The sequence below is a fragment of the Diadema antillarum genome, unplaced genomic scaffold (assembly GCF_040938485.1).
Source record: "Diadema antillarum isolate AM-2024a unplaced genomic scaffold, OU_Dant_1.0 seq00000127_RagTag, whole genome shotgun sequence".
Classification (NCBI taxonomy): Eukaryota; Metazoa; Echinodermata; class Echinoidea; order Diadematoida; family Diadematidae; genus Diadema; species Diadema antillarum.
The window spans coordinates 405,750-432,866 of NW_027271206.1; the positions used below are offsets into that span (position 1 = coordinate 405,750).

Below are 27,117 nucleotides of genomic sequence, written 5' to 3' on the forward strand. Positions count from 1 at the left end.
TGACATTGTCGTTGTATAGTTTGGAAAATCATTAAAGTGTGTGAAAGCACCTCCCCCGGGATTCAAGTCATTGGCATACTGGAACGTTTACATGAGAAAACATCAGGAGTTTATACTCCATCGGGGACTACTCGATCAAAGGTTACTCGGCGACGTTCAATGTAAAGAATGATATCTGCCATGAAAGATAGTATACGCACACGCATTTGCTGTGAAAGTTAGGTTTTTTTAAAGGAATGATGTAGTTTGGGTGGAGGTGGAACTTCCAGATTTTTAACTGTTTTTCTAAGATGAGAAACCACCTACAGAATATAAAAGAGCCTACAATTCTGAGAGAAATTTCATTTGATAGAAAGTTTATTTGATGAAACGGTTTGAAATGGTTGAGATATGCAATATCAAAGTGGTCCTAATAATACGTGGGTGCCATCTTTTTGACTTTGTTTTTGGATATCTTAGCCATTCAGACACTGGTTTTCAGTCAACAATATTTCAATTCAGCTTAAAATTGTAGGCTCTTTCATATCTATCAAGAAGTTACTTATTACCTCACAAAAATAAAAAAAAGAAAGATATGAAGCCCCACCTCAACCAAAACTATACCCATCCCTTTAACCTGGTCTGTATTAAATTAATACTAAAACTTTTTTTCTTGTGTGTAAGAAAACAGCTACAAGAGGAAGATGAAAGACGTATTGTTAACGAGTTATTTGCCAATGTGTTTTACAAGGTAGGCTACGCCATAGCTATTGTACCCCGTAAACATTCCGCAAACTTGAATTCTATTTTCTGGAAACTGAAGTTGCAGTAAATTATCTTTCTTCTATGTCATGGCTTTCTCACAGATCTAGCTCCTGCGACTGATAATGCATGGTATACTCATAGAACACAGGCGATTCCCGTTATAACAAAGTCCTTGGGGCCTACCATTGCCCCCATCGGGTTTGTGTAAAACACAATTTTTTTTATTGTTAGAATGCACATGTCCAGTCGTGGTAAATTGGAGTGCATTTTTTTTTTTTTACAGTGATACTACAATGTATCATTATAAAGCACCGATATCATTATTTGACGTACATACATGTGTAATTCTCTTCACGTGCCAGGTGGAGGTATAACATGTACGTCTATCTCTTTCTTTATCTGTTATTTATATGTATATATAACTATATATGTGTGTATGTACGTGTACGTTTGTATTCATGTGTATGTATGAAATGTGCATGCAACAATAAAGAGACTTTAAAAAGGTTACTGAAAGCAAACTATTTATGGGCTCTCTTTTGTGTTACAGTGTACTCCCGTTATAACGAACACGGTTATAACGAAATTCCAGTTACAACGAAGTAAAAATTCGGACTGCAACGTTATCCAATCTGTGCCTTTTTATTGTTTATTTGTTTCGCTTATAACAAAATTTCAATATAACGAAAGAAAACTGGCGATCCTAAGGACTTCATTATAACGGGAGTCAACTGTATTCAGTTTTTAGACATACACGGATCAATTACAGTGCACTCGCGTTACAACGAACACAGTTACAACAAAATTCCGATTTACAATGAAGTAAATATTCAGGCCGCAACATTATCCACTCTATATACAGTATTTCTATTGTTTATTTGTTGGTTTATAATGAAACTTCGATTTAACGAATTAAAAGAAAACTGCCAGTTCCACGGACTTCGTTATAACCCGAGTCCACTGCATGTATCAGCGTCTACAGATTCGTGAGCAAGAAGGTCGCGAGACCAGACCAGTGAGGATCTTGCATTGGGTTAGAAAGAGATACATGTTGTGAGATGGAGAAAGGATGGAAACTGGACTAAGACATATGGGCATGAGTCCAGCAAAGATGTAGATGGTCAAAAAAAAAAAAAAAAAGAGTACAAGATAAACAGATAAACAGATGGATGCAGGCAACACTCATAAAAACAAAGTCTGTGGGACCTGCAGATTTCTTTCATTATAATCATGAAAGTTTTCTTATAGATTAACAAATAAAGTATGATAAAAGAGATGTAGATAACACTTTTCGGACCTGACTGTTTACCTCGTGTGTATTTGCTATAACAGGAGTGCACTGTAAAGAGATATAGAGAGATATAGAGATATAGAGAGAGATATAGAGAGATATAGATATAGGGAGATATAGAGAGATATAGAGAGAGATAGAGAGAGATATAGAGAGATAGAGAGAGATATAGAGAGATAGAGAGAGATAGAGAGAGATATAGAGAGATATAGAGAGATATATAGAGATATAGAGACATATAGAGAGATATAGAGACATATAGAGAGATATAAAGAGATACAGACAGGCAAGCAGCTGGAAGGAGGGGGATAGAAACAAAAGAAAGAGAGAGAGGGGGGGGGGGGAGAAGAAACAAGAAATGTGATTTTGAACATCTCCATATTTCCAGTAATTATGCTGTATCAAGTTGTCATTTGTTTGTTCATGTTGTTTCACAATTTGCTAAATTTCCAAATATTCATTTCATGTGAAGAGTCTCATTTTGGGCCAGTGTGAACAGACCGATCCGACCAGGCAGAAAATCCACCATAACAATGTACCTGCGGTGTCCAAGTTATGCACACATATGCTGCACGCATGAAACATGTATATATTTTGACGGGCGCACACCAGTCATAATATATATCATGCATTAGCAAATGTATGCCCACATGGGACAGCGTAGTGATAGCGGATTTTGCTGCTAGGTCAGATCGGTCTTTAGAGGTACAAAGAGGTGAGGTATGTTGAAACCCCCATCAGCCTTGAGGTGAAAAGGAAACAGCTACCCCCCCCCAAAAAAAAAAAAAAAAAAAAAAAACAAACAAACAAACAAACAAACAAACAAACAAACAAAACAAAAAACACACACAAAGAAAAACCAAAACATATTTCATTTCTATGTACAAATCATTTAATACATAACTATACATTTAATAGAGAAAGAAAGTACAATACATGTATGTCACTCTGCATTAAGAAAATGACTTTCTCTTCAGGTAGTTGACGTACAAAACGTGATTGACAGACAAACAATTGAACATCAAATGAGAATCTTAGCTTATTTTGAGCAGTTTATGAAAATGGTTTCTTACACACATCTTTTAATCAAAGTATTTTAGAATTATCCTCAAAAGTAGTCAAGTAACACATGCTCTACGGGGTGTACCTCATTATATTTTTTCATACTGCATTTGAAAGTCTGTCAGGTGGCTTCCTTGTCACTGTAATATTACACGAAACTGTGCTTGATTTTGACACACCAGATTAAGGTCTTCACAATTGTCTTCCTTTCGCTCTTGTCACTTCATCACAACTTAATGCATTTCACTCATCTCTTACCACATCTTTTACTACACAATGCCTGAGAAGGAATGTAATAGCAACAAAAATAAAACCAAGATTAGCTTTCAAAATAGTAGCTATAACCATGTTTTGGAACTCTCCCAAAAATTTATCTCCAGATCATTCTGTAATGCCCTCAGATGCAAAACACTCCCTAGTCAATGTCTGCTACACCTGCACAAGCACAAATGAAATTTGGACCCAAGCTGTGAGCAATTGTAATGTATATACTGGTATGCATGTTACAGTCTTAAGTCACCAAATAAGGTCCTCCTCTGTGTTTCAAATACACAGTACATTTACATTCTGTACAAAGGCTTCAATAGAAATGATAACACACATCATTAAAATCAATGCAAAAAACCCTGACTCATTACTTCAGGGTCTGAGATACTGTTCAACTATAATTGTCTCAGGTTCTCATGGGTAACAAAATTTATCCAAAAAAAAATAAAAATAAAGAATTATGTAAGTTTCTGTACAGTGTCAAAAATAATTGATACCTCTTTAAATCAAAATCTTGATTTTGTTTTTTTCTTTTTTTCTCCAACACTTTTATACCCAGGCATGTTTCATGTTTCACCAATGAAGATTTACGAGGTGGACATATCAGCACAGGAAAATCACTGCAAAAAATGAATTAATTAATTTCCATTGATGAATAAAGTTCTTTTAATTTTTCTTTGAGAGCTGAAAGATATTTCTGGGACAGGGAGAGAAACTAGAAGGGGGTCTTCAAAAAAAGGCTTTGATCATTTTTAAGGTGAGATCAGTATGAACTTTGACTTTTTAACAGCCATGGGAAGGTTACAAACAGAGGACTTCCCACTAGACGGAAATGACTCCTCCTCTAAGGTAACCATAACTGCAAACCGTTTTGTGGTGAGGAACTCTTTGTGCATGTCCTGTGATGCAATACTGATATGAAAACACCATGTGTGAATGTGTGGTTTAGGAGATCATACCTATATCATGTGAATTTGCATCATAATACTGATACTTACAACAGAAAATGACACTAAAGACTTGTGAAATTTATCTCACTTCAACAAGCGTGGGAAATTGAGGACACAAGCATTTCAACTTCTACAGTATGATGAAAAGAGAGATATAGTAGCAGGTCTGCCAACATTCTCACATCCAAATCAGGGAGATTCCACACAGTAATCTGCAATCTGTGTGTTACGTGCATTTCAGAGGGCGAAAATAATTCCCAAATCAGGGAGATTTTAATATTCTCTTATTCAAACATGAACAGATTTTGACATTTTCAGGGAGACTCCTGCAGAATCAGGGAGACTTGGCAGCACTGCAGTAGATACGTATAAAGTTGAGGTAATGGAAGAGGGGGGCTGAAGAAAAGGAGAGAGGATGGGTGTTTAGTTTCTACGCAGCCGCTGTCGGGAGATCCTCCAAGCGTTGGGCTCCTCGTACTTGTTGTAGAGAGGCTCCAGGCGCTGCTGCTTCTTGGCCTTGCTGAGGCGGGTGGGGTCGGAGAAGCGGAAGAAGGAGGCTGCGAGCTCCACGAACCACTTGGGGTCCACCGTGGTCACCTCCCGCATGTACTCCTTGGTGGTGAGGACCAGCTCATGGTAGATCACCCTGGAGAGAGGGGGGGGGGGGGGGGGGGGAAGGGTGTGGGCGAGGGAAGGCATCAATGCATTGCGTCACAATAGTGACGGGAGTCACTTAACATGATGGCTGTTTAAGTGATGGGGGCTAAATGCATAAATTGCAAAATCACTGGTAATGCTCATTACACGTAGGATTAATTCATTTCTTACAACAGTTTTAGTCTGCAGAAGCCAAATACAAGAATAATATGGGCTATGATTTACAACATTGATGGAATTCTTAAACAGCTGTTCTGTGATAGTTATTTAAAGTCAGATGTCATTAATATGACTTTGTGTCTACATGGTGTGATGTATATCCAACTTGACAGGCAATCTCCAAGGCATAACAACACACAGACTGTCTATCACGATAAGAGTCAAAGTTATGTAGATTACACAGTGCACTCCCGTTATAACGAACACGGTTATAACGAAATTTCGTTATAACGAAGTAAATTTTCTGGTCCCAAAATTATCACCATTAAAGTCTATGGTAAAAAATTCGCTTATAACGAACACGGTTATAGCGAAATTTCCGTTATAACGAAGTCTTTTCCGAGCGCCACAGACAAAGAAAAACAAAAGAAATGTGCTCCGTTATAACGAAATGCAAATTGCTTTCGAAAATACCTAGCGGAACAAGCATTTATAGCGTCTCTGCATGGGTGAACGCTTCACACCACTGTGTGTTCGCTCTTTGTGTCACACACAGTTTCTGAGGGGAACTTGCGTTTATTATTGTGATACAGTTATCCCATCACATTTCACATAGCTTTCCGGTGTATGATGAGTATTCAGCAAACAGAATATGATATGTACGTAGTTTCCTTGTTTTCGTTATATATTGTACTTGTTCGGTTATAACGAAAGAAAACTGCCGGTCCTGAGCATTTCGTTATAACGGGAGTGCACTGTACAGGAAATGCATAATGAAAATGACAGGACCAGCAGCACCTTGTTATGCTATAAATGTGGTAAATCCTTATGCACAGGCACATGCATTTAATGTCAACCATTCAACATACAGGAATGTGTTTCAACAACCTCAGTAACAGCTATATCTGCATTCTAGTCACTACTCTCGACTACACTTGAGAGTAAAAATTTCCCAGAATGAAAATTCAGGTGTGATGCTTGCCTGAACTGATATCAAAGTATCTCAAATGCATGAGACGACAGCACAATAAAAAGCACTATATAAAAGCTTTCTTCATATCTATAAGCTTCATGGTTACATTCTGCTACAAGTCAGATTGGATTGATAACAAACAAACATAGATATACATCAGGATTTGCAGCACTGTGATTCGCATGATGCATTTATTACAGGGACAACTAAATGAGAGACGCAATGAGAGAGTGAAAAATACCCTGGCTAATGCCTGCATTTCATCTTCTTTGTCATAAATCTTATCAAATAATTTGTACATTCATGAGTTGTAAACCATTACAGAAACTGTCTCTCATCCATAAAGAAAATGTGTGAACCCAACCAGACAAATAACGATGACGGGTAACTTACCAGTCCGGCTGTCTGTTGAAGAGGGCACTGGATGGATGCACGTAGACCACTTGACTGTCTACCAGAGTGCGGTAGCCTTCTTGTGGATCCTGTAGCCATGGCAACCAACAAAACATGACCTTAATGATGTTCAGTTCTCTAAAATGGCTACAGATACATTCTCTGCAAAACAAGATTGGAGATACTGGATGATATACTGTTGCATATCTTTCTGACAGCATTGCTACACAGGTATTACCCAGACCTCCTAACCTTTCTAACCAAAAAAAAGAAAGAATGAACTTGCTTACAAGTAGGAAAGAAAAAGCAGTTGCCACAGAAGTGTGTAATAAAACCATCACAAAAAAGAGGAAATTCCTATTGAAACAAGAGCTGGGAATGGTCAAAATTCAGATTCTTTCCTCCAAATTCAGAATGGTTGGGCAGCATGCATTACCCATTCCAATTCCCTGAGCACAGTGTCTCTTACCCATCACTCAAGAAACTACAACTAATATCCAGTCTTCACATCATATCATCACACAGACAGCTGCCGTAATGATGCCCTTCATGATTAAAATCTGAACGCTTCTGTAATAGTACATCAGAAGTGCACCAGTCACTGCAAGATTTCTACTGGCTTGGGTGAAACACTGCAGTATGAATGCAACTGCCTCTACTCGAGTTCATTTTACATCCAGCAGCTAGTATGGAAAAGGCATTTTCTGCAAACTCTAGGTTAATAGATATTCACTGAATGATTTCACTAAACACAGAGGGGGGGGGGGGGGGGGGGGAGCAAAAAGGCCACATGTTCCAAAATCACTGTGCTCTCAGTTTCTTAAGTTCATTGAATGACTACTAGTCCTCTCAAAAAAACAAACACACACACAAACAAACAAAACAAAAAGTAGAGAAACAAGAAATGGGAAACTGATGTTTATAGCTTTACCTTCTTCGCTGCATTCCTGAAGAAACCGCTACAGATGGCTTTCTGGACCTTGGCTGTGTTTTTCCCGCAAGTTACAACATCCAGTTTGTGTCTAAAGAAAGGGATCATAAAGCAGCAAGATATATTTGTAAGGAGAACATGACACGGTGATATACAATATTCATTCTCACAATGTGTTCATAATGATTCCAGTTCAACATTTCCCAACATATCACCTCGAGAAATAATTCAAGGCTTTAATGTCACGAAGAAAAGACTGGTGTCATGTTTTCGTCCCTTCTTTTCCACAATTTCTTTCCTTTTTTTAAGTTTGGTCTGAAATAAAAAGAAACAACAGCAACATCTGCTAGAAACTATGAAGGACTGACCATCTGTGGAGGGTATGTGTTTTGAAAATGTTAGAACACAAAGTACTAAATCTCACATCACTATAAAGAGACAAAGAAGCTCCTAATTCCTGGCCAAAGCTCCACCTTGAACTGCAACCTGGAGACATCATCACTCAATATAATCTAATGTGGTCAACTCCTTTCTGTGGTCAACTTTATTCATCTGATCCAAGCACACTTGAACAGTGGATGGAGTGTCACGGCTGCAAGAATGGTACCATTACCTGTCCATGATGCCAAGGAGTTGCTTGCGAACGTCCTGGGCCCGGCGCAGCGTGCGTGCCTGGACAAAGTTCTCAAAGCACCAGGGGTTGGAGAACTTGTTGTTCTTCCAGGAGTTATAGACGGCCAGGAGGGTCAGGTGGTCACCCTCGGGCTGGTGGAACTTGGCCTTGCGCTGGTCAGCCAGCCCTTGCTTGTCCTTTGAAAAAAAAAAACAACAACAACAATTCATACAATCATATTTTATGCATCTCAGAATAGGGACAATGTGTAAGACTATACTCTGGTTTTTTGTGTGTTTTTTTTTCTTTTCCAGTAATTTTCCATCAGAAGGATTCCTTTTTCTGCCCTGTATTATCACAGACCAGGTAAAAAGAAGAAGAAGAAAAAAAAAACAGAAATAAAAACCCAATGCTTAAAGGGTAGCAGCACTACTAAATGAGCTGAAGCTATCGCATGGCAGTGACACGATGAAAGTGGAAAAAAAATACCCTTAGTGCCTCTACTTTTGATCATCTTCTGTTTCTGAAATAGTCGTATCAATACATTTGTGAGTCTCCTGGAAGACAAGCAACATGAGTAAAGATGACCTTTTTCCAGAGAGAGAGAGAGAGAGAGAGAGAGAGTGCCATTATGACTACACATTTATTGCTCTACCTCTGTATATAAAGTAAGATTACTTTAAGCATGAAATAAGCACACACACTACTTCTTCTAATTCTACTTCTGATCAATACTCAACAGGATCCATCACTCCGAATGTACCATTGAGGGGATTAAGCATACCACTGGGTGGCACAAATCTGCACAAGCTCCATACAACAAAGAGCGGATGACACCACAAGTACCTTTGGTCTGTAGAAGACATTCTGCACGGAGAGCATGGAGACCACGGTGAGGATCTCCTCGCTGCAGCCCAGGTGGACCGACATGATCAGAACTTTGGACAGCATAGGCTCCAACGGGAATTCAGCCATCTGGATGGGGGGAGGGGAGGGGGGACAGAGGGGGTAAAATTATAGGTTGTGTAGTCTCATCATCACAGACATGTTTGACTGAATACTGTTCACCAAGCCAACCCCTTAATTGATGGTTTGCCCACCTTATATACATACTATTAAGAGAGAGCCATTGTGAAATTTGAAGTGTCAACTTTCGTTGGCTATGACATTTGCAATGCATGGCAATTAAAAAAAAAAAAGTTTGAGATTTAATAAGCATGGAAATGATAAATTACAACCCTTTAATCATTTGTTGGCATGGCCTCGAAAAGAAGAATAGAACCCATTTATTTTATAAATCATAATACTTTCAGTAACATGGAGACATAATCATTACCACTGACACTCAACAGTCCCAACATATCAATTGATTTTACTCTTTGCCCATATACAAGGCAATTTCCACTCTTCTCCAACAACAAAAACAATCACACAATTCAACGAGCGAACCACAGTTAAACATTTAGTCTTACAAACTATGCTACAAGAAATTGTGGCATAGTGGACACTCTCTTGACTTTCAATGGGAGGTTCAGAGTTCAGATCCCTTCAACTACCTTTGTCCTTTGACAAGACGTTTTTACCCACCACATCCCCTCTCGACGCAGGTGTACAAATGGCTACCTGGCAATAGTAGGGTAATAACAATGACAGGGCCTTCTGGTAGAGCAGTGGAAACAATGGAGAGGCTAGCCTGGATAAAGAATTGAAGGTGCCTGACTCACCCTCCTGCCCAGCTTGGTAAGCAGCCCCTCATCGTCAAGGGCACTGAGCGAGTGCAGCTGTTCCATGGCCGTGATCAGAGTCTCCGTGGGCGGCGCATCCATGAAGTCAAAGGCGAGCAGGTCGTTGATGCCCATGGCTTTGAGGGAGAGAAGGGTGCTGGCAAGATTGGTGCGCTGGATCTCGGGCACCGCCGTGGGCAGCATCTCGTCGCGGTACGCCCTCTCGGTGTACAGTCGGTAGCATTTGCCCGGGCCTGTGCGGCCGGCCCGCCCGGCCCTCTGCTTGGCTTGGGCCTGAGAGAAGTTTGCATGTCGGGAGAGGGAAGGTTTGCTGAGTTGATAGTAATACAAACTAAGGAAATGGAGCATCATAACTTGCAGCACTATATTTGATCTTCTCAGGCCTGTAATCCTTAAAGGCAGTGTCCCAAACATGATAGCCAGACAAGATATTTCACTTACAATACATTAGTAGTAAACATTTCACACAAAAACTATATACAAGCACACACACATACACACCTAACACATACATAATTTCTATTTACCTATGCTCTACATTACATCACAGTTGATCACTAGAAGTATCTAGAGTAGATAAGGGAAGTTGAATAACATCTTTCTAAACACACTGAAAACAGCATTTGACATAAATCTAGGGTAATACCTATGCTTAACAGAGGATCTCCATGATAACAGAACATCCCAGAGCTGCAAAATATTGGCAACTCATATCTCAAATATCCAGACACCTATGACATTTTTCCTGGGTTATCAACACAAGTCAGCAAAGCATGTATAAGATTAAGCATCGCTTTACATAAACTCTTCATAAGATATGGACGGAAACAGTGGTTCGATTGCTATGCAAGATGAGAGCTACATTGTATGTATCATGTTCTGGTTATGTCTTCATAACACAGATACCTCACCTGTGAAATTGGTGTAACAACGAGCTGATCCATGCCAGTCTTGGAGTTGTAGACTTTCTGCTTCACAAATCCTGGGTCTACCACGTAGTAAATGCCGTCGATGGTGAGGGACGTTTCGGCAATGTTGGTCGCTATGACAACCTGCAGATGACAACAAGTCATAATGCCATCATAGGACTTAGCCGAATTGCTAATATATGTTTCCGTTGTTGTTGAACAAAGAAATGTTGTACAGGTTTGATTTGAGCTGTATTTTCATCCAACAAAAATGTACAGATGAAAAAAAAAAGAATTCTATCAATAAGATTTTGGCAATGACAACAGAAATATAGATCTAGCAGGAATAGCTCTTGCTTGCATGTGTTGAATACCAGGATGCACAACACTTCTATCTCACTTGTTGTCAGTTGAAAAAGCACACCACTCCATGACATTAAACACAAATTAAACATAAAGGCCCAAATTCACATAGTTTACATCTAGACAATGATTTATGCAAATTCCTTCTGCATAAATATGATTGCGTATACATGCAAACAGACGTCCAGTTTCAAACACATGTTGATACGTGCATGTCAGAGGTACACCTATTTCTCATTTATTTCAGATCATGGTTTAAATTTAAGCCACCTTCATGAATTCAGGCCAAAAAGACAGCCAAGTGAGGATCCCATATAATTGAATAACTAAAATGGGTCTGACCTTAGGATGAGACCTAACCAGTTGGGATACATTTTTTTTTGTTCGTTTTGTTTTTTGAGATCACATTATAATTGACAGACCATGTCTGTATGATTTTCAGGAGCCGATAGGTCCAATTACAGTCACTGGGGAATGAACAGAGTCCCTACAGTGTAGTAAATGAGCAAGATAACCCTTTACTGCAGGTTTGTACATGTAGATGAAACAAACTCATTCTGCCACTTTTACATTTACAAATTGTACTACAAATCTCCTGAACATTAAGAAAACAGGTAAAGAATTCAGAACTAGGAGAGAAGGAAAATCGGTCAATCCCAACACTTTTCTCACATCCTTGCAAGAGAGTCTCTATTCTGCATATTCATAGAGATAAAAATGCATAATCAAATAGTCCAAAGTCATGCATAAAAGAGCAAAGAGGAACAATGTAGCGCATAGTCATGAGGACCACTGACCTTCCTGCTGCCGGGCGGGGCAGGGTCAAAGATCCTGGTCTGCATCTCGCTGGGGAGGGCGGAGTAGACCGGGAGGATGATCAGCTCCGGAACCTCGGGGCCCAGCGACTTCATCCTCTCGAAGAGGATCTCGCATGCCGTGTCGATCTCCTCTTGACCCGTCAGGAAGAGCAGGATGTCCCCTTTGGGGTGCAGAGGATGATGGGAGAGAGGAACGTAGACCACGAGTGGGACGCAGGTGGCAGCGGATCGGAGGGAATTTGAACAGGATCACAACAATTAGTTTGTAACTGGGAAGTTTGGCTATGATGAACTCTTTTTGTCCAGTCAGAAGACGTGATGATTACCACGAAAACATTAAGGCGACTAAAACCCACTGGCCAACGCAGGTTGGGCAACCAAAACTCATGGTCAAGGAAGACAAATGAATGGGCTCTTGACCCCTGAAGCATGCGGCCCTTGCCCAATGCCCACCTGGGCTGGTGGGAGAAGTATCTTTGATAGTCATGTGATATTTGAAAACTTGCCAGTCTTAAGAGTCTTCATTCTTGTGTCTACTCTCACAATCCTAGTACCTTATTCATATAAATGAATACACTTTGTCAAAATATAGGTACATGCACCCTTGAACAGTGCAAGGACAATGCTGAAACTCAAACTCGGTTTGAAAGGAAAATTACTAATATTCTCATGGATGCATGGTGGTGATATTGATCTCCATGCACTTTCTAGTATACCAGCACATATACTTAATATCAGTGGTGGTTATACTAAAAGATGGAGATGACTTATTTGCACAATCATTGCCCTGCTTTACCAAAAATCAGTCATAATAATCATTACCATACATAGTTAATTATCATCATGACTATATTCATTGTGGAATCTGCCACTTTACATAGGTAACTAATTCAATGACATGTCTATCACTCATGTTTAAAAAACAACAACAACATCGTTTTCATTACCACTGCTACACTACATAGTATGCTTCTGCCAAAGTCACCGTTTTCATTCAATAGCCATCACCACCGCCCTCCTCCTCAACAACATTATGACTGACATGCACACAGACACAGACACAAAAATAGATAAGCCAGACTTGTTCTTCTCATCCTACCTGGAGGTTCTGTGAGATGAATTTGCATGACCGTGATGAGGGAGGCGTCAAGGTAATCTGTCTCTGGTTCCTTCGTATACAGGACCTCCACGGGGAATGTGCGACCAGGAATGGTGAAGATTGGCTGCAGGTGTGAACAAGATTATGATTGTTCTCATCTTTTATGCTACTCCTTTTTTTTTTTATAATTTGTAGGCAACATACTGGGTGGTGGTTTCAAATTTGCAAATTTTGTAAGTTGAATATCATTCACACACACACAAAAAAAAAAACCAACACCACATAAAAATATCAAACCTTGTAAAAGAAATGCACTGTATACTGTCTCCACAGTTGAAATCTAAACTTTGCTTTTCAAAAAAATAGAGGATAATGCTCCGATTGACTTAAAGAGATACTAGCACTCTTTTTGAAAGACAGTGTTTCCAACATCTTTATGAGCCCCTGGATGGGACTTGCTACATTCAAGCATGAGACAGACAAAATTTTGAGTTAAAAAGAAGAGTGTTTATTAGATGCCGGTGTTAGATATGTTTAAAAAACTTTGAGCATTATCAGTATTATTATATAATTTCATTGCATTGTTATTGTCAGAATCAAGTAAATAGAAGTACTATCATCATCACAACTGCAATCATTATCATCATCATCATCATCATCATCATCATCATCATCATCATCATCATCGTCGTCTCCACCATCACTATCACCATCATTGTCGATACCACCATCATCATCACTAATATCATCGCCACCACCGTCACCCTCATCATCACTGTCATCATCACAGTCATCACCATTGTCATCATAATCATCGCCGTCATCATCATCATCACAATTATCATCCCCATCATCAGGACAACCAACACAAATCATCGCTCCATGGAATGACTACTAACCGCCTCGAAGAAGTAGGAGGAGAACTTGACGGCATCCAAGGTGGCCGAGGTGACGATGAGCTTGAGGTCGGGCCGCTTGCGGACGGCCTTCTTGAGCAGGCCGAAGAGGACGTCGGTGTGGATCGTTCTCTCGTGGGCCTCGTCCAGCATGAGTACAGAGTACTGGCTGAGGTCAGGGTCAATCAGACACTCTCTCAGCAGCATACCATCCGTCATGTACTTGATCTTGGTCTCGGGTGATGTGCAGTCCTCAAAACGGATGGTGTAACCCACCTTGGGGGAGGGGACGGGATTAAAACAAAAATGTGTGACATGATTACAAATATCCACTCAACAAATAGGGATAAATGCACATTACTTGCAATGTTACAGCAACTGGACTGACCCACCCTCACAGGGAATTAAAACTTTACACTCAAGGAGGAAAAAAAAAAGAAAGAAAACTCCACAGAAGTAGATGCAATCTGTAGATCTGTGAGCAAATAACATCATAAACAACTGCATCAGGTAATCCTGTACAGAAAAAAAAAATCACATTTAATGAGTGTCCCATCCAAAATGAAAAAAAAGCAGAAAAATAGAAGCACAAAGTTTTGGTAAACTGAATTTGCTTTTCATTTTGCAGACATGGGCATTTGTGTACCAATTTGAATATATGTTTGAAGAAACTTGTGCTTTGTTGTTTATTGTACACATTCAATAGAGCATGAAAAAAGAAGTCCGCTGTGAAATATTAGATATTCACAATATTTTGGATATTCAAAGCTCTTGTTTGAAGACAGAATTCCGTCTGTCTGAATTCCAAAGCATTACCTCTTGCCCCAGCCTGCAACCAAATTCCTCCGACACCCTCTTGGCGACAGACATGGCGGCCACTCGGCGGGGCTGGGTGCAGCCAATCTTGCCTCTCACCGTGTAGCCCGACTCGGCGATGTACTGCGTGATCTGCGTGGTTTTCCCGCTGCCGGTCTCACCGATGACAATCAGCATCTGATTATCATCCACTGCCTGTCGGATGCAACAAGAGGAGAATCGGAAAACGAATTGGTCAAATAGTTACACATTGTATAAGCAAGGGGTGGAAGCGTCTTTGTATGGTCTTGTCAACAGACAGGAGGAACCTACCAACATAAGATGCAAAACTCGCCTCTAAGCAACATAGCATGGGTTAACTGCCATGTCTGGTACATGTATGTAGTCAGCAATATTTCATTCTCTGTTCTAGCCCTGATGTGAAATCCAAACGAGATATTCAGTGGACTGGTCTGAAGGCAAACAGACACGAACAAAATCAGCATATGAGCGCAACACTAATTACATATTATCATGTGGCAGTAACAGTTACACAGCGTATGTGTACATCAAAAAGAGTGCTTTCTAGAGAAATAAGTCTTCAAAATTAAGCTAAATGAACTATTGTATGAAATATGATGTAACGACTGCTGGCAAATAACCTTCAGACATTTTTTCCATATTGTGCACGTTTCACAAAGGACCTTGGAACACACACGTTTTGATCAGTTTTGGGCATAGTTCTCCTACGAAGACAGTTGTGTATACCACTGCATACAATCCCAAAACAAGTATGCATTAACGATGAATTGAGGGTCTCCTCGTTTCAAGGCCTTGCCTGAACTAGCTGCACTTTGAGCCTGAAGATGGGCAAGCTCTGTCGCTGCTCCACGATGGACAACTTAGTCTTCTTGCCGTAGGACGCCTTGTTCCCTCCGAATGCCGACTTCTTCCACTCCGGAAGCTCCTGGCTGCTCATGCCGGCCTTGCGGATGTTCTCCACCAGCGTTCTCTCACCTGTGGGTTTAGAGTTAGAGGCGAACAGATTGACACAGAGACAAAAACAAATCAAAATGGTCGACATTATGAAGCCAAGCAAGGGTTTGAAATGGAGCAAGGTGAGAAATGATGGAGCCAGACTACAAAAAAAAAAAATACCATGGAGCCAGACTACAAAAAAAAAAAAAAAAAAAAAACACTTGCCATCAAAATATGGCATCTTTATTATCAACACAGATCTCTGCATCTTCAGGCAACTGAAAACTGTCATGGCATATGGAGAAAAGACAAGGAGAATCTAAAGGAAGTTGGATATTTGACAATCAATGCAAAAGTTTGAATTTTTAAAATTTTGGTGTTGGAACCGCTAGATGAGGAGACTACTAGAGTTCATGAAATTCTTCTGTCGAAATGTTATCATATTGCAACTGATTGACAAATTGTCCTACATCGACGTAAATAAGCACTGAATTGATCGGTGTTTTAGTAGCAGCCATGATAAAAAATCATGGGCGTACATACTCGAGTAGGATTTGAACCTACGACCTCCTGCGTGGAATTCTCTTCCTATTTTCTCTATATTGTTGTCCACTTACACGTCATAACCTCTAGTAGTCTCCTCACCCAGCGGTTCCAACACCAAATCTTTAAAAATTCATAACTTTTGCATCAATTGTTTGATTTTTCTCAAATTTTCACTGATGTGTTCTACTAATGTTGCTGCTTTAACTCAATCCACATTTCTCTTTGGGTTTGGATTCCCTTTAATGTTTTCTATGCTTTTTAGCAGGTTGAATTGCAAACATCTTGAATTGACAAGAATGGAGTTAATTCCTTTTGCGATCAAACTCTTCTTGTTTTCATCAATCATTGCTACTAAATCTTGTTATGTCATAAGACTCTGATGTGCTAGTGTACATTATGTATTTGACAACGGAACGTGACCATAAGAAAAGACTCTATGGACCACTCACTTTCCGGCATGGGGTCGATCCAGTTCTTGTTCATCCCTGTTGGGATGTTCTCCTGCGCTGCCCTCTCGGTAGCCTGCTTCATTTCTCGTCGCTCCTTGGCGAGGGCGCTCTGCATCATGGCTGCCTTGGAAAGTGTCCCATCAGGGTTCTAAAAAAATAGGTTGTAGGGAGTTATGGTCTCAGTTAGTCAATCAACAAATAACCATCCTGACTGCAAGTGCTACACATTGTAGATGTATGCGATTTACTGGCACTACTTCAAATAAGCATTGCATTAATTCTATAGTATTAGTATTACAAAAATTACAAATTTTGATGACATTTAGGAAGAAGTACTGTAAAATAGGGAATGCTCCCGTGCATTCTAATTTCACAAATTTCGCGAGCGGCAACATTCGTGAAATTAAAATGCACGCAAAAGTTCTTGTCTACACAATATGCATTGGATGCCAGTGGTAAGGCATGAAAATTTCATGCTGCGAGAAAGGCCGTTGGCTCCAATTCACGCAATTTTCATGCCCCAAATATATCATGTTTTACAGTACATCCTGAATCAGTTTTCTTCTGTAAGATTGTCTGATTCAGAGAAAGAAAGATGTGACATAATTTGAACAGAGAGCATACATGTGCAGAGCCTAACACTTTTTACAAGACAACAACATTACAGTATAATCTTTTCAAAATGTAACATCATTGTGACCGAGTTTGAAATTGTGCATCCTCAATAAAAAAAAAAAATAAAAAATAAAAAATTCGGTCTGGCAGATGTTTTTTAATCCTACACTTGATGGAGTACCAACAGCCAGGTTGCAATATTAAACTTAATGCCATCATGTTGCAGGTAGCATAGATTTTCCAAACCAAGTCGCACAACCAACATCTTAGCAAATCCATGTAGGGGCAATCGTTTCCTCTGGACTCACTTTGACAATCCTGACTGGGCTGAGGTCAACGCTCTGCCGGCCGTGACCCCTGAGGAAAGGCGGGTCCTCCTCTCTCAGCTCAATCTCCACCTCCTCGTCTGAGTTATCATCCTCCTTGGCCAGAATCCCAAGGGTGTCATCAAAGTCTGGCAGGTCTGCCTTGTCAATGCAGTTTGCTGCCATCATCTGTAGGTCATCAGCAAAAAATACAATATCACAACATTTTATGGACTTCATCAGAAGAAAGACTATACTGTATACCACTTTACAAATATGTCTGCTTGCAACCTGCATGAACAGTATGTTGCACAGCTCATAGTCCACACAACTTAACAGGGGTTGATGTACCACAAGAGTATGAATGTTTTGATCCTGATGTAATTTCTATGAGAATGAGGCAAAAGTCAGACTTTGGCCTTTGAATTTCAGCAAGGTAAAACCAACAACCTTATCATTCCTACAAAAGGCTGCTTACTGCTTTGACAAGTCAGAAAGTCTCAGCATTTCTCTGTCAGTGGGGAAGGGGGCATGTAATGCGAAATCCATATTTTACAATCTACTTTAGTAAGAAAATGCAGATTTTCTCTTTTTTTTGTACCAATGCTGTCATATTTGCTTGAAAGAGTGCAGAGAATCAGGAAAGTTTGTGACAATTTTTCTAATTGTTAGTTTCAAAACCTTACAAATTCACTTCTATTGCACATTCAAAATGGTGACCCGCTTTAGGTGAGTTACAATGCTAAACCTTTTCCTGGGGATTCATCACAGAGACCACAAGCAAACTTGAAACTAACATAAAACTGGCAAGCAAACAAGTATCTTGGATGTTACAAGGAATGAATAATAGGAGTAACATAAAAACACTGAAATGTGCAGGAGGTACAGCAGAAGTCATGGGTGTGAGGTGATGTAGCACCCATGACCATGGGTTGGGAATGGTTCCTAATGGTCAAGGAATGGTCGAGAGTGGTTGACTGATGGACTAAAAATAATAAAAAGACAACATTATACACAAATGCAAACACAAATAAAGGAGAGGAAGAGAGAGAGAAAGGGACTCCATGGTTGTTTGATCACGAACCTGTTTGAGTTCCCACTTCTCCGGGGATGTCACCCTCTGCACTCTCTTGCGGATGGCCACGTCATCGGAGTCCGGGGGGTTGACGAGGGGTAGGTCAGGAGGACGATAGGGGTTGATTCCCTCCTCCTCATTGGTCTCTGGTGCACTCTGAATACACAGAAAAAGTCAGACACAATGAAGAACTAGCTTCATACAGCTGTAGATGGATAAACAAGGCACTTTGGTGATGAAGTTTCCAAGGGCAACAGTCTCCAGGCCTACTGAGCGATTGTTGGACAGGTGCACTGTTGCTTTTCATCTCCAACCTACAAATTTGTCTCATCACATGCAGCCACACTATCAAATTAATTTAGCTGACTAATTGCTATGATTCCACTCATATACCCAGAAAGAGCTTATAGTGCGACACACCTTTAGAAATACTATCAGGGCAATTACCCCCGATGACAATTACCCCATGGCTAAATACTGATTAGTAATAAGGTTAGAGTAAAGATTAGGGTTGGGGTTAGGTTTAGGGTTAGGGTTAAGGTCAGGGGAAGGGTCCGGGGTAATCGTCCAAGGGGTAATTGCCCTATTAAAACCCCTTTTAGAAATGTTTCTGCCACTGCTACACTGTAGGTCAGTAATGTGCAAATACTAAAAGGATGTGTTTAGTCAAATGGAACAAACAAAATGAAAACAAATCATTTAGTACCTTTATCAGCATTACCATTTCAGTCTTCTTGGATCACAAACAAGGTGTTGTAGTCAATGGTCACATCTTGTATAGAAATACATGTGTCATACTTGTAAGAAACGTAAACTTTGTAGTGATTATATAATTTATCTACAATGTACAGTTGTACATAATCACTGATGTATATGAGTACAAAATCTGCAATGAATAGGACCTTGAGCTATAACACAGATAAACATAGCTGAAACCATATCAATTAATGAAAATGGCTAGGTGCAAAATACACCATGTTGTACAATCTATGTTACCTGGATACATTTAAATGATACACTGATTACTTAAAGCTGCTCTATATCTTACTTTGGTAATATATTGTATGACTGCAATAGATCTTCTGACTGTCCCATTTTCCTTCACTTTACTCCATCTATCAAAGTCAATTGCTTTTGCTGCAAGACTGTCATAGAAACTTCTAGAGCAGAATGGTCACTGAAAACTGATCAATCTTTACCTTGGCCTTGATGGGATTGAGATCTTCCCCTGTGCTCTGGTCCACATCTTTCATGGACAGGCGGATCTTGGTCCCGGCAATGGACAGCACTTTGACCTTCACCTGCTGACCTCTTGACACCACATCATTCACATCAGCGACCCTACCCTCTCTCCGAAGCTGTAACAAACATAATAGAATTTAGATGAATAAAGTGTGAATAGTTTTAGATGCTATCATGTTGCCCTGCTTTGCAACCATCTTAACTTCTTTGTTGCTAAAGAGCTAAACAAAGCCAAAAGCCATTTGTCATTGCTGATGTTCTGTCCTTTGCAAAAGAAGCGTATGTATTTCACACAAAATTTCAAAAGTATTCTGATGCAACATGTAACTCTTAAATTAATGTTACAGAGAAAAGATACTGAGGAGAAAAGCATAATAGCATTTTAAGACTCAAGTGAAAAATAATGTCAAGGACATACATAGTTCACATGATCACTGTTATCATAATCATTGCCATATCATGACAATCATTATCGAAATCATTACTACCAAAATCTCTGTCACTATCACCATCTTTAGCATCATCATTAGTCAGTGCTTGCATCATCACTGTTTATGATAGTAATCTGCTCTGATAGACATGGCAACACCAATATCTAATGCAGCAAGATTGATAACTTGATACCTGGTATCTTTCCACAATGTCTCAATGCTCCATCAACAAAAGACTACTCAAATTAGAAATAACATAATTCCAATGGTAGCAGAAAGAATTGATTTTCAAATGAACTTCAATGAATAGAACTGAATCACACAATCAAAATGATATACGCTTCCACGTAAACAGAACATAAATTAAGATAATTAAGGGATTCTGAAGTATTTCATATTTTTTATAAAGCATTGATATTTTTTGCAACTACATTCATAAATTTGACGTAGTGAAGACGTTTGTGACCTACCTCAGATATGTGGACAAGCCCTTCACATCTCCGCCTGAGTGAAAGTTGCACAAAACACCCATAATGCATCACGCTCGTCACTTTCCCATCATATATCTCCCCAACCTCTGGCTCCAGGGAAGGGGGACGATCTACAAACTTGTCATTGTATTTGTCCTTCCCCTTGTCAGCCTCATTGTCCTTCCCATCATCCCGGTCCCGGTACTTTCGCTTGTCCCGGTCCCGGTCCCTGCTGCGGCTGCGGCTTCGATTTCTACGGCTCCTGTCCCGCTCCCTGTCCCTGCTCCTGCTTCGGCTCCGTCTGCGATCCCGTTCCCGGCTGCGGGAACGGGAACGTGACCTCCTCTTCCTCCTGTCCCTGTCCCGATCTCTGTCCCGATCCCTGTCCCTGTCCCGGTCCCTGTCCCTGTCTCTGTGGTTGTGTTTGCTCTTGTGCGATTTGTCCCGCTTGTGATCAGGGCTGCCACTCCTACTCCTGCTCCTGCTTTTCTTTTTGACAGATTTCTTCGAATCCTCCCCCTCTGGCTCTTGTTTTCTGAAAGAGCACACAAACAAAGGTACTCAGATGTAAATGTCATGCACAGTTGGATCTAAAATAGACGAAACAAAAATGATATGAAATATGGGATACATGATGTGTGAAAGAGGAAAAATGAGCATGTGCAATGAATATGTATGAAAAGTCATGTTACACTTCCATACTTTTGCTAACATGGTGTGTGCACACACCATGTAGTTGCTGCCCCAGTGACAAAAGAAAATACACGAGTATTCATATTTATTTCAAAATAACAATGATCAACTTGCAATTTGGGCTTATATAATATAATAAGAAATGGCGATCTAGCATGAAAACAATCTAATATCATATAAATGCACGAATCAGCAACCATGGGCAGCTAAGGTCCAATAAGCTTGAGTCTATTCAATCAGCAAAGCAAAGCTTCAGTCATGTCAAAGTTTTTGTTTGGGACAATTTTCTCAAGCCCAGACCAAGGCCTCTGGTCTTTACTATGATATCAAAGTCTCACATGATTTTCAAATCAGAACCAACTGGTCATTTCATTCTAAAGTTCAAACACCAAGTACAATGTGTACGATGTCAGAGGAAAGAATGTCATAATTTCTGTTTCAAGGTCCGTATCAGGTCCACTACTGCTGAACTGTATACAATATTTATCCCATGGTGCTTCTATATGAAATTTATGAATTTATCAGTCAAATGATAAGCACAAGATTATGAACATACGCAAAGTACATGTAACCCAAATATAGCACAGGTGCATTGTAGTGTATACTCCTCAAGTGGAGAAAACTGTGAACTTCACTGCTTCAAAAGGGATGATACTTCCTGAATTAGTAAATCGTAGGTCTATCACTGCAGATCCCAATCACAAATCTAATCACAAGCCAAATTGTCTCAAAATCTTGATGATATACAGCATTACATGCAGCATGTACACAGTGTGAAGTACAAGCACACAGTACAGATACTTCACACCACACTGACAAAGCTGGCTACTACATGTTTGGACATTTCTCATCTCCAAGGCTCTGCTTTGCAAGACACTGTAATGATAGTCACTAGTACTATTGCTATTAAAAAACAAAAAACAAAACAAAAAACAAAACAAAACTATCATTTACTTTCCAACCACTGTCAATATTACTGTTTTTGATATACATGCTCTGTATATGTACAGTGTAATTAGCAGACCTGTCTACTGATATCCACAGTGATCAATAGTTATATTACAATACTCACATGACACCTGCAATGTGTTTTGGCATGAGTGCTTCCAGCTCATCCATAGCATCCAGGGCTATCTGTTTATCCTCAGCCAACATGTTCTGGGGAAATAATAGGAGAGAAAAACATCCTCACTTAATACTGATATCATTTGCATTCAAACACAGCAGAAATGCAACAGATGGCTAAAAGACTCAGAAAATAAGGGACCAAAGTAAAGCAATCACTAAATTTTCCTGAAAACTTTGCGAACAAGTTCAAATGAATACTGTAGTAATTATATTGCTAGCACTTTCTAAATGCTTTGTTTGTTTGTTCATTTTGTCCACTGAATAGTTAACAACCTCAAGAAGAAAGGCAAGCAAAATTACAATGATACATTACTTAAAGCACTGCTGCTCTTGGAAGTACACAGTACTGATGCATTGTAATATACAGTGTATGTACAAACTCTCTAATTTTGATGGATGAAGGACCACTTGCATACTACAACATGTACGTATATCAGCATACGGCTGTGCACTTTGTCATACGTATACATGATAAAACACACTCCAATACACACACAAATAACAAGATTGATGAAAAATAACCCAAAGGATATTGTATTTGAGGCTCAGCATTGTGTCACTTGAGTATGAGACGGGTACATTATACTACATTTGTATTCTTCAATCTTCAGTCATGTGCTGACAGAATTTTGCTAACAGTGTATTCCATTAGACTGCTTCTTTTCTTTTCTCTTTGGACAGTTTGTTTTCCTTGTACCATGCCCAACTGAAGCCACAAATACAATATTTACTTGCACTGCAAAATTCAGGCAAGAAACTCAGATCTCTGGCCATCTACAATTGTATGTGTACGAGCAATATTAATTGTCACATTAACACATTAATCCCATACTCACCGCGACCTCTGGATTGTCCGGCATACACAATCCGGGGAAAGCCTCTCGTTTTTGCTCGGCCTTGGTCTTCGGGGCAGACGCGGCCTCATCTTCATCCTCTTGCGACTTCTTGGGCCTCATGTGTTGGATAAGGCGCAGCAGGTTGGCCGTGAAGGATTCGGGGAAGTCGGCCCCGTTTTCCGCCAGCGCCTCTTTGAAGCTGTCGAGTGTGTCATTCTTGTCTGCAAGGTTGATGATGAACTCAGCTGATGTGGAAGAAACAAGACAAACCAACATGTATCTTGTTAATTCATGACAGAAGCAAACTACAACTGTAAAAATTTGGAGCACAATGTCTTTGGCACCAATCATTCCTCTCCTATTTTTTTCTTCCAAATTAAGCACTACATTGCTGCATGGTTTGTACATTTATATCATACAGTAGAGTCAGTATGTACATCATTTTCATGTTTACTCAAGAGCGACACTCAACATAGGAAAACAAACAAAACACAAAACAAACACAGTGTATAACCAAAAAGTGCATGCAAAGAAGACTGCATTGTATCTTGCATTTTGGCAAGACTTTTTATCAGAAGCGGATCTACATTGTAGAGGGGGGGGGTGGGGGGTTGCAACTCCCCGCCCAAAAAAAAAAAAAAAAAAAAAAAAATCTGGGGACCATTTTTTTTTTTAAATCTTATCTTTTTTTTTAAACTTGTAATTTCTAATTTGGCAATGACCTCTATACCAAAAATAGTGGTGTTTTAGATGCAAGAAAACGCCATTTTCACACACAGATTTTCAAAAATTCTCCCTACTGTGGGAGGGGGAACACCCCCCTCCCACACCCTCCCCCCCCCCCCCCTCGCTCGCTCGCTCCGCTCACTCGGGCTCGGTCGCTACACTCCCTCGCATACCGCCCCAACCCCCCCCCCCCAATACACTGGTATGTACACTTCAGTCCGGGAAACCCGCTCATGAGGACCGCTCCCGCGTATGAGGACTGCCCCCGCCTCATGAGGACCCCGGGGTTCCTCATACTGACCCCGGGGGGAAGTCCTCACGAGGACCCCTATTCACTTCTTTTTCATCTCACATCTGACGTATAAATTGTCGCAACTTTGCATGGTCATTTTTTGTTACACACACATGTCCACTATCCATGATGAAAAGAAGAAAAAATCCTATCTGTTTTTTTCTTCAAAAATCGAGTTTTAATCAACCGATGCAGAGCGCCCATCAAAACACGGGCGCCAGCGTGTTCGCAAAATGCCAGACTGCCGCACCTAGCGGCCTGATCTGTCTAAATATTTTCGGTGCTTTTTTCTCCGGGCGCAAATCAGCCTCGTGAAGCTGAAGTCCGACAACTTTTTACACAAATTCGTAACGAGAGAAATGAAAGCAGTACTAACCTGATCTTGTGCATATATTCCAAATTACTATTCCACACTGATAAGGTAGGTGAGTACTCCAGTTTATTAGCAAACTAATCACTTTGTAGGTATGATGGGTTCACTCTCTTCGTCAATTCTGCCGTCCGCTAAACTTTGGGCGCTTTTTCTGGAATCCCGCGATGAGACGTCACATCACATCACGCATCCCCATTAGCACATACACACAGCGCGCAAGTTCGCTCTGAAAATCTCTCAGCTTGCGCGGTGTCTGGATGTGCTGGATGCGTGATGTGATGTGACGTCGCACCGCGGGATGATTCCAGGAAAGCGCCAAAACTGACAAAAATTAGCGGACGGCGCGGAATTGACGAAGGAAGTGAACTCGTCATACCTACAAAGAGATTAGTTTGCTAACAAACTGGAGTACCCACCTACTCTATCAATGTGGAATAGTAATTTGGAATATATGTACAAGATCAGGTTAGTACTGATTTCATTTTTCTCGTTGCGAATTTGTGTGAAAAGATGTCAGACTTCAGCTTCACGAGGCTGATTCGCGCGCGGAGATGTGCGAGCCGCAAAAAAAAGCACCGAAAATAAATTGTATTTAGACGGATCAGGGCCCCGTCTTATAAAGCCTCCAAATCAATCACAAGTCCCCAAATCAATCGCAACTTGCATTGCAGCTCACAAGAAACTTGTGATTGATTTCTATCACAAGTCTTTATAAGACAGGCCCCAGGCCACTAGGTGCGGCAGTCTGGCATAGTGCGAACACGATGGCGCCCGTGTTTTGATGGGCGCTCTGCATCGGTTGATTAAAACTCGACTTTTGAAGAAAAAAACAGATAGGATTTTTTCTTCTTTTCATCATGGATAGTGGACATGTGTGTGTAACAAAAAATCACCGTGCAAAGTTGCGACAATTTATACATCAGATGTAAGATGAAAAAGAAGTGAATAGGGGTCCTCGTGAGGACTTCCCCCCGGGGTCAGTATGAGGAACCCCGGGGTCCTCATGAGGCGGGGGCAGTCCTCATACGCGGGAGCGGTCCTCATGAGCGGGTTTCCCGGACTGAAGTGTACATACATGTACCAGTGTATTGGCACCCGCACCATGGTTCAACCTCGGCCTCCCATTCCATGATTTGGCCTCGCGTATTGTAAATTATACAACGTACACATGCGTACGTAGCGTAGCAGGCAGTCAAATTTTGCGTTGGACAGCGTTGTGGTCGAATCATGGGCAGCATGCGTTAAAGATTTACAGCTGTATTAAAGTGTAGACGGTGCAGCACTATAGTATAGTAGTAGTATGAAAAATTATTGGGGGGGCGCACGCCATGGCATAAGTTAAGGAAGACGTCTTCCATAATTTTACACTGATCTGATGCAAATGATACTTCATTACAACTTAAAAATAAAATAAAGTTTTGTCGACAACATGTAATTTTACAAAGATAAGCTTCACAAATCTTTCCATATGACTGTCGTTTCAGTAAACTGTATGTAGTGTAACATACCAGTAATCTAACTTACCAAGATCTTTGTCGTTGAGTCCCAGGTGATTGTCCAGTTCAGTGCAAACCTTTGAAACCAGCGACAGATGTTCAAGTTTTTCCAACTCATTCATGATGCTGCCGATGAAATACGAATGGTCTCTCTACGGCTACGCCTACAAATAGATTGACAGCGAGTGGGCGAGTCAAATTATTAAACAACTAAGAAAAGCTTTGTCCAACTTCCCTCTACTGTTACTAGTTTTTTTTTTCTCAAAGTATTATCGTTTCAAAACGTGTCCATTTGCTCTGAATGGTGGTGCTGCTGTCATGTCATCATCGTCAGTTCACTGTCTCCCACTGGCTGACACATATCCGAATACCTGGGACTACACGATCTCTTGCATGCCTAGAAAAACATCTATCTTATCAACATACAGAGAGAGTCCGTAGGAGTAAAATTTGTGAACACTTTCCGTCCCGATCAGATAGATGTTTTTGCAGGCCGGTCCTTCTGTAAATTCTTTCGTAATAAATACACATCTACGACTGAACTACAGAAATAATGAAACTGAAAGCCAGAACTTCGATAGCAAGCTTACATGGTAAACTTTACACGAATGAAATGGGCAACGCTCGGTAAACGTACAACGCACCGTACGCACGACGTACCGTACCACCACTGCACTGCTACCAAAGGACGGTGCGGTAACGGTGCACACCAAAAAATCTCTTGGGTGCACACAGTGCGTTGCGCGTGCACGTATATGGAGAGATGGTACATTGTTTACATGACAAGCTGAGTCAGTT

General features: G+C 40.4%; 1 protein-coding gene across 1 annotated transcript; it reads right to left on the reverse strand.

Moving 5' to 3' along the window:
* Positions 1–4,737: 4,737 nt before the first annotated feature.
* LOC139727357 (ATP-dependent RNA helicase DHX8-like) lies at positions 4,738–26,843 on the reverse strand. Its single transcript, XM_071638317.1, has 20 exons — positions 26,348–26,843; positions 23,433–23,677; positions 22,541–22,626; positions 20,776–21,310; positions 19,832–19,990; positions 18,642–18,788; positions 17,561–17,746; positions 16,638–16,785; positions 15,503–15,681; positions 14,686–14,880; positions 13,873–14,145; positions 12,974–13,097; positions 11,854–12,035; positions 10,697–10,837; positions 9,765–10,058; positions 8,887–9,015; positions 8,041–8,237; positions 7,428–7,518; positions 6,497–6,585; positions 4,738–4,960 (listed from the first exon to the last, which is right to left on the reverse strand). Exons 1-20 carry the CDS (start codon positions 26,439–26,441, stop codon positions 4,738–4,740), a joined length of 3,717 nt encoding a protein of 1,238 aa, XP_071494418.1. The 5' UTR covers positions 26,442–26,843.
* Between the last annotated feature and the right edge of the window lie 274 nt (positions 26,844–27,117).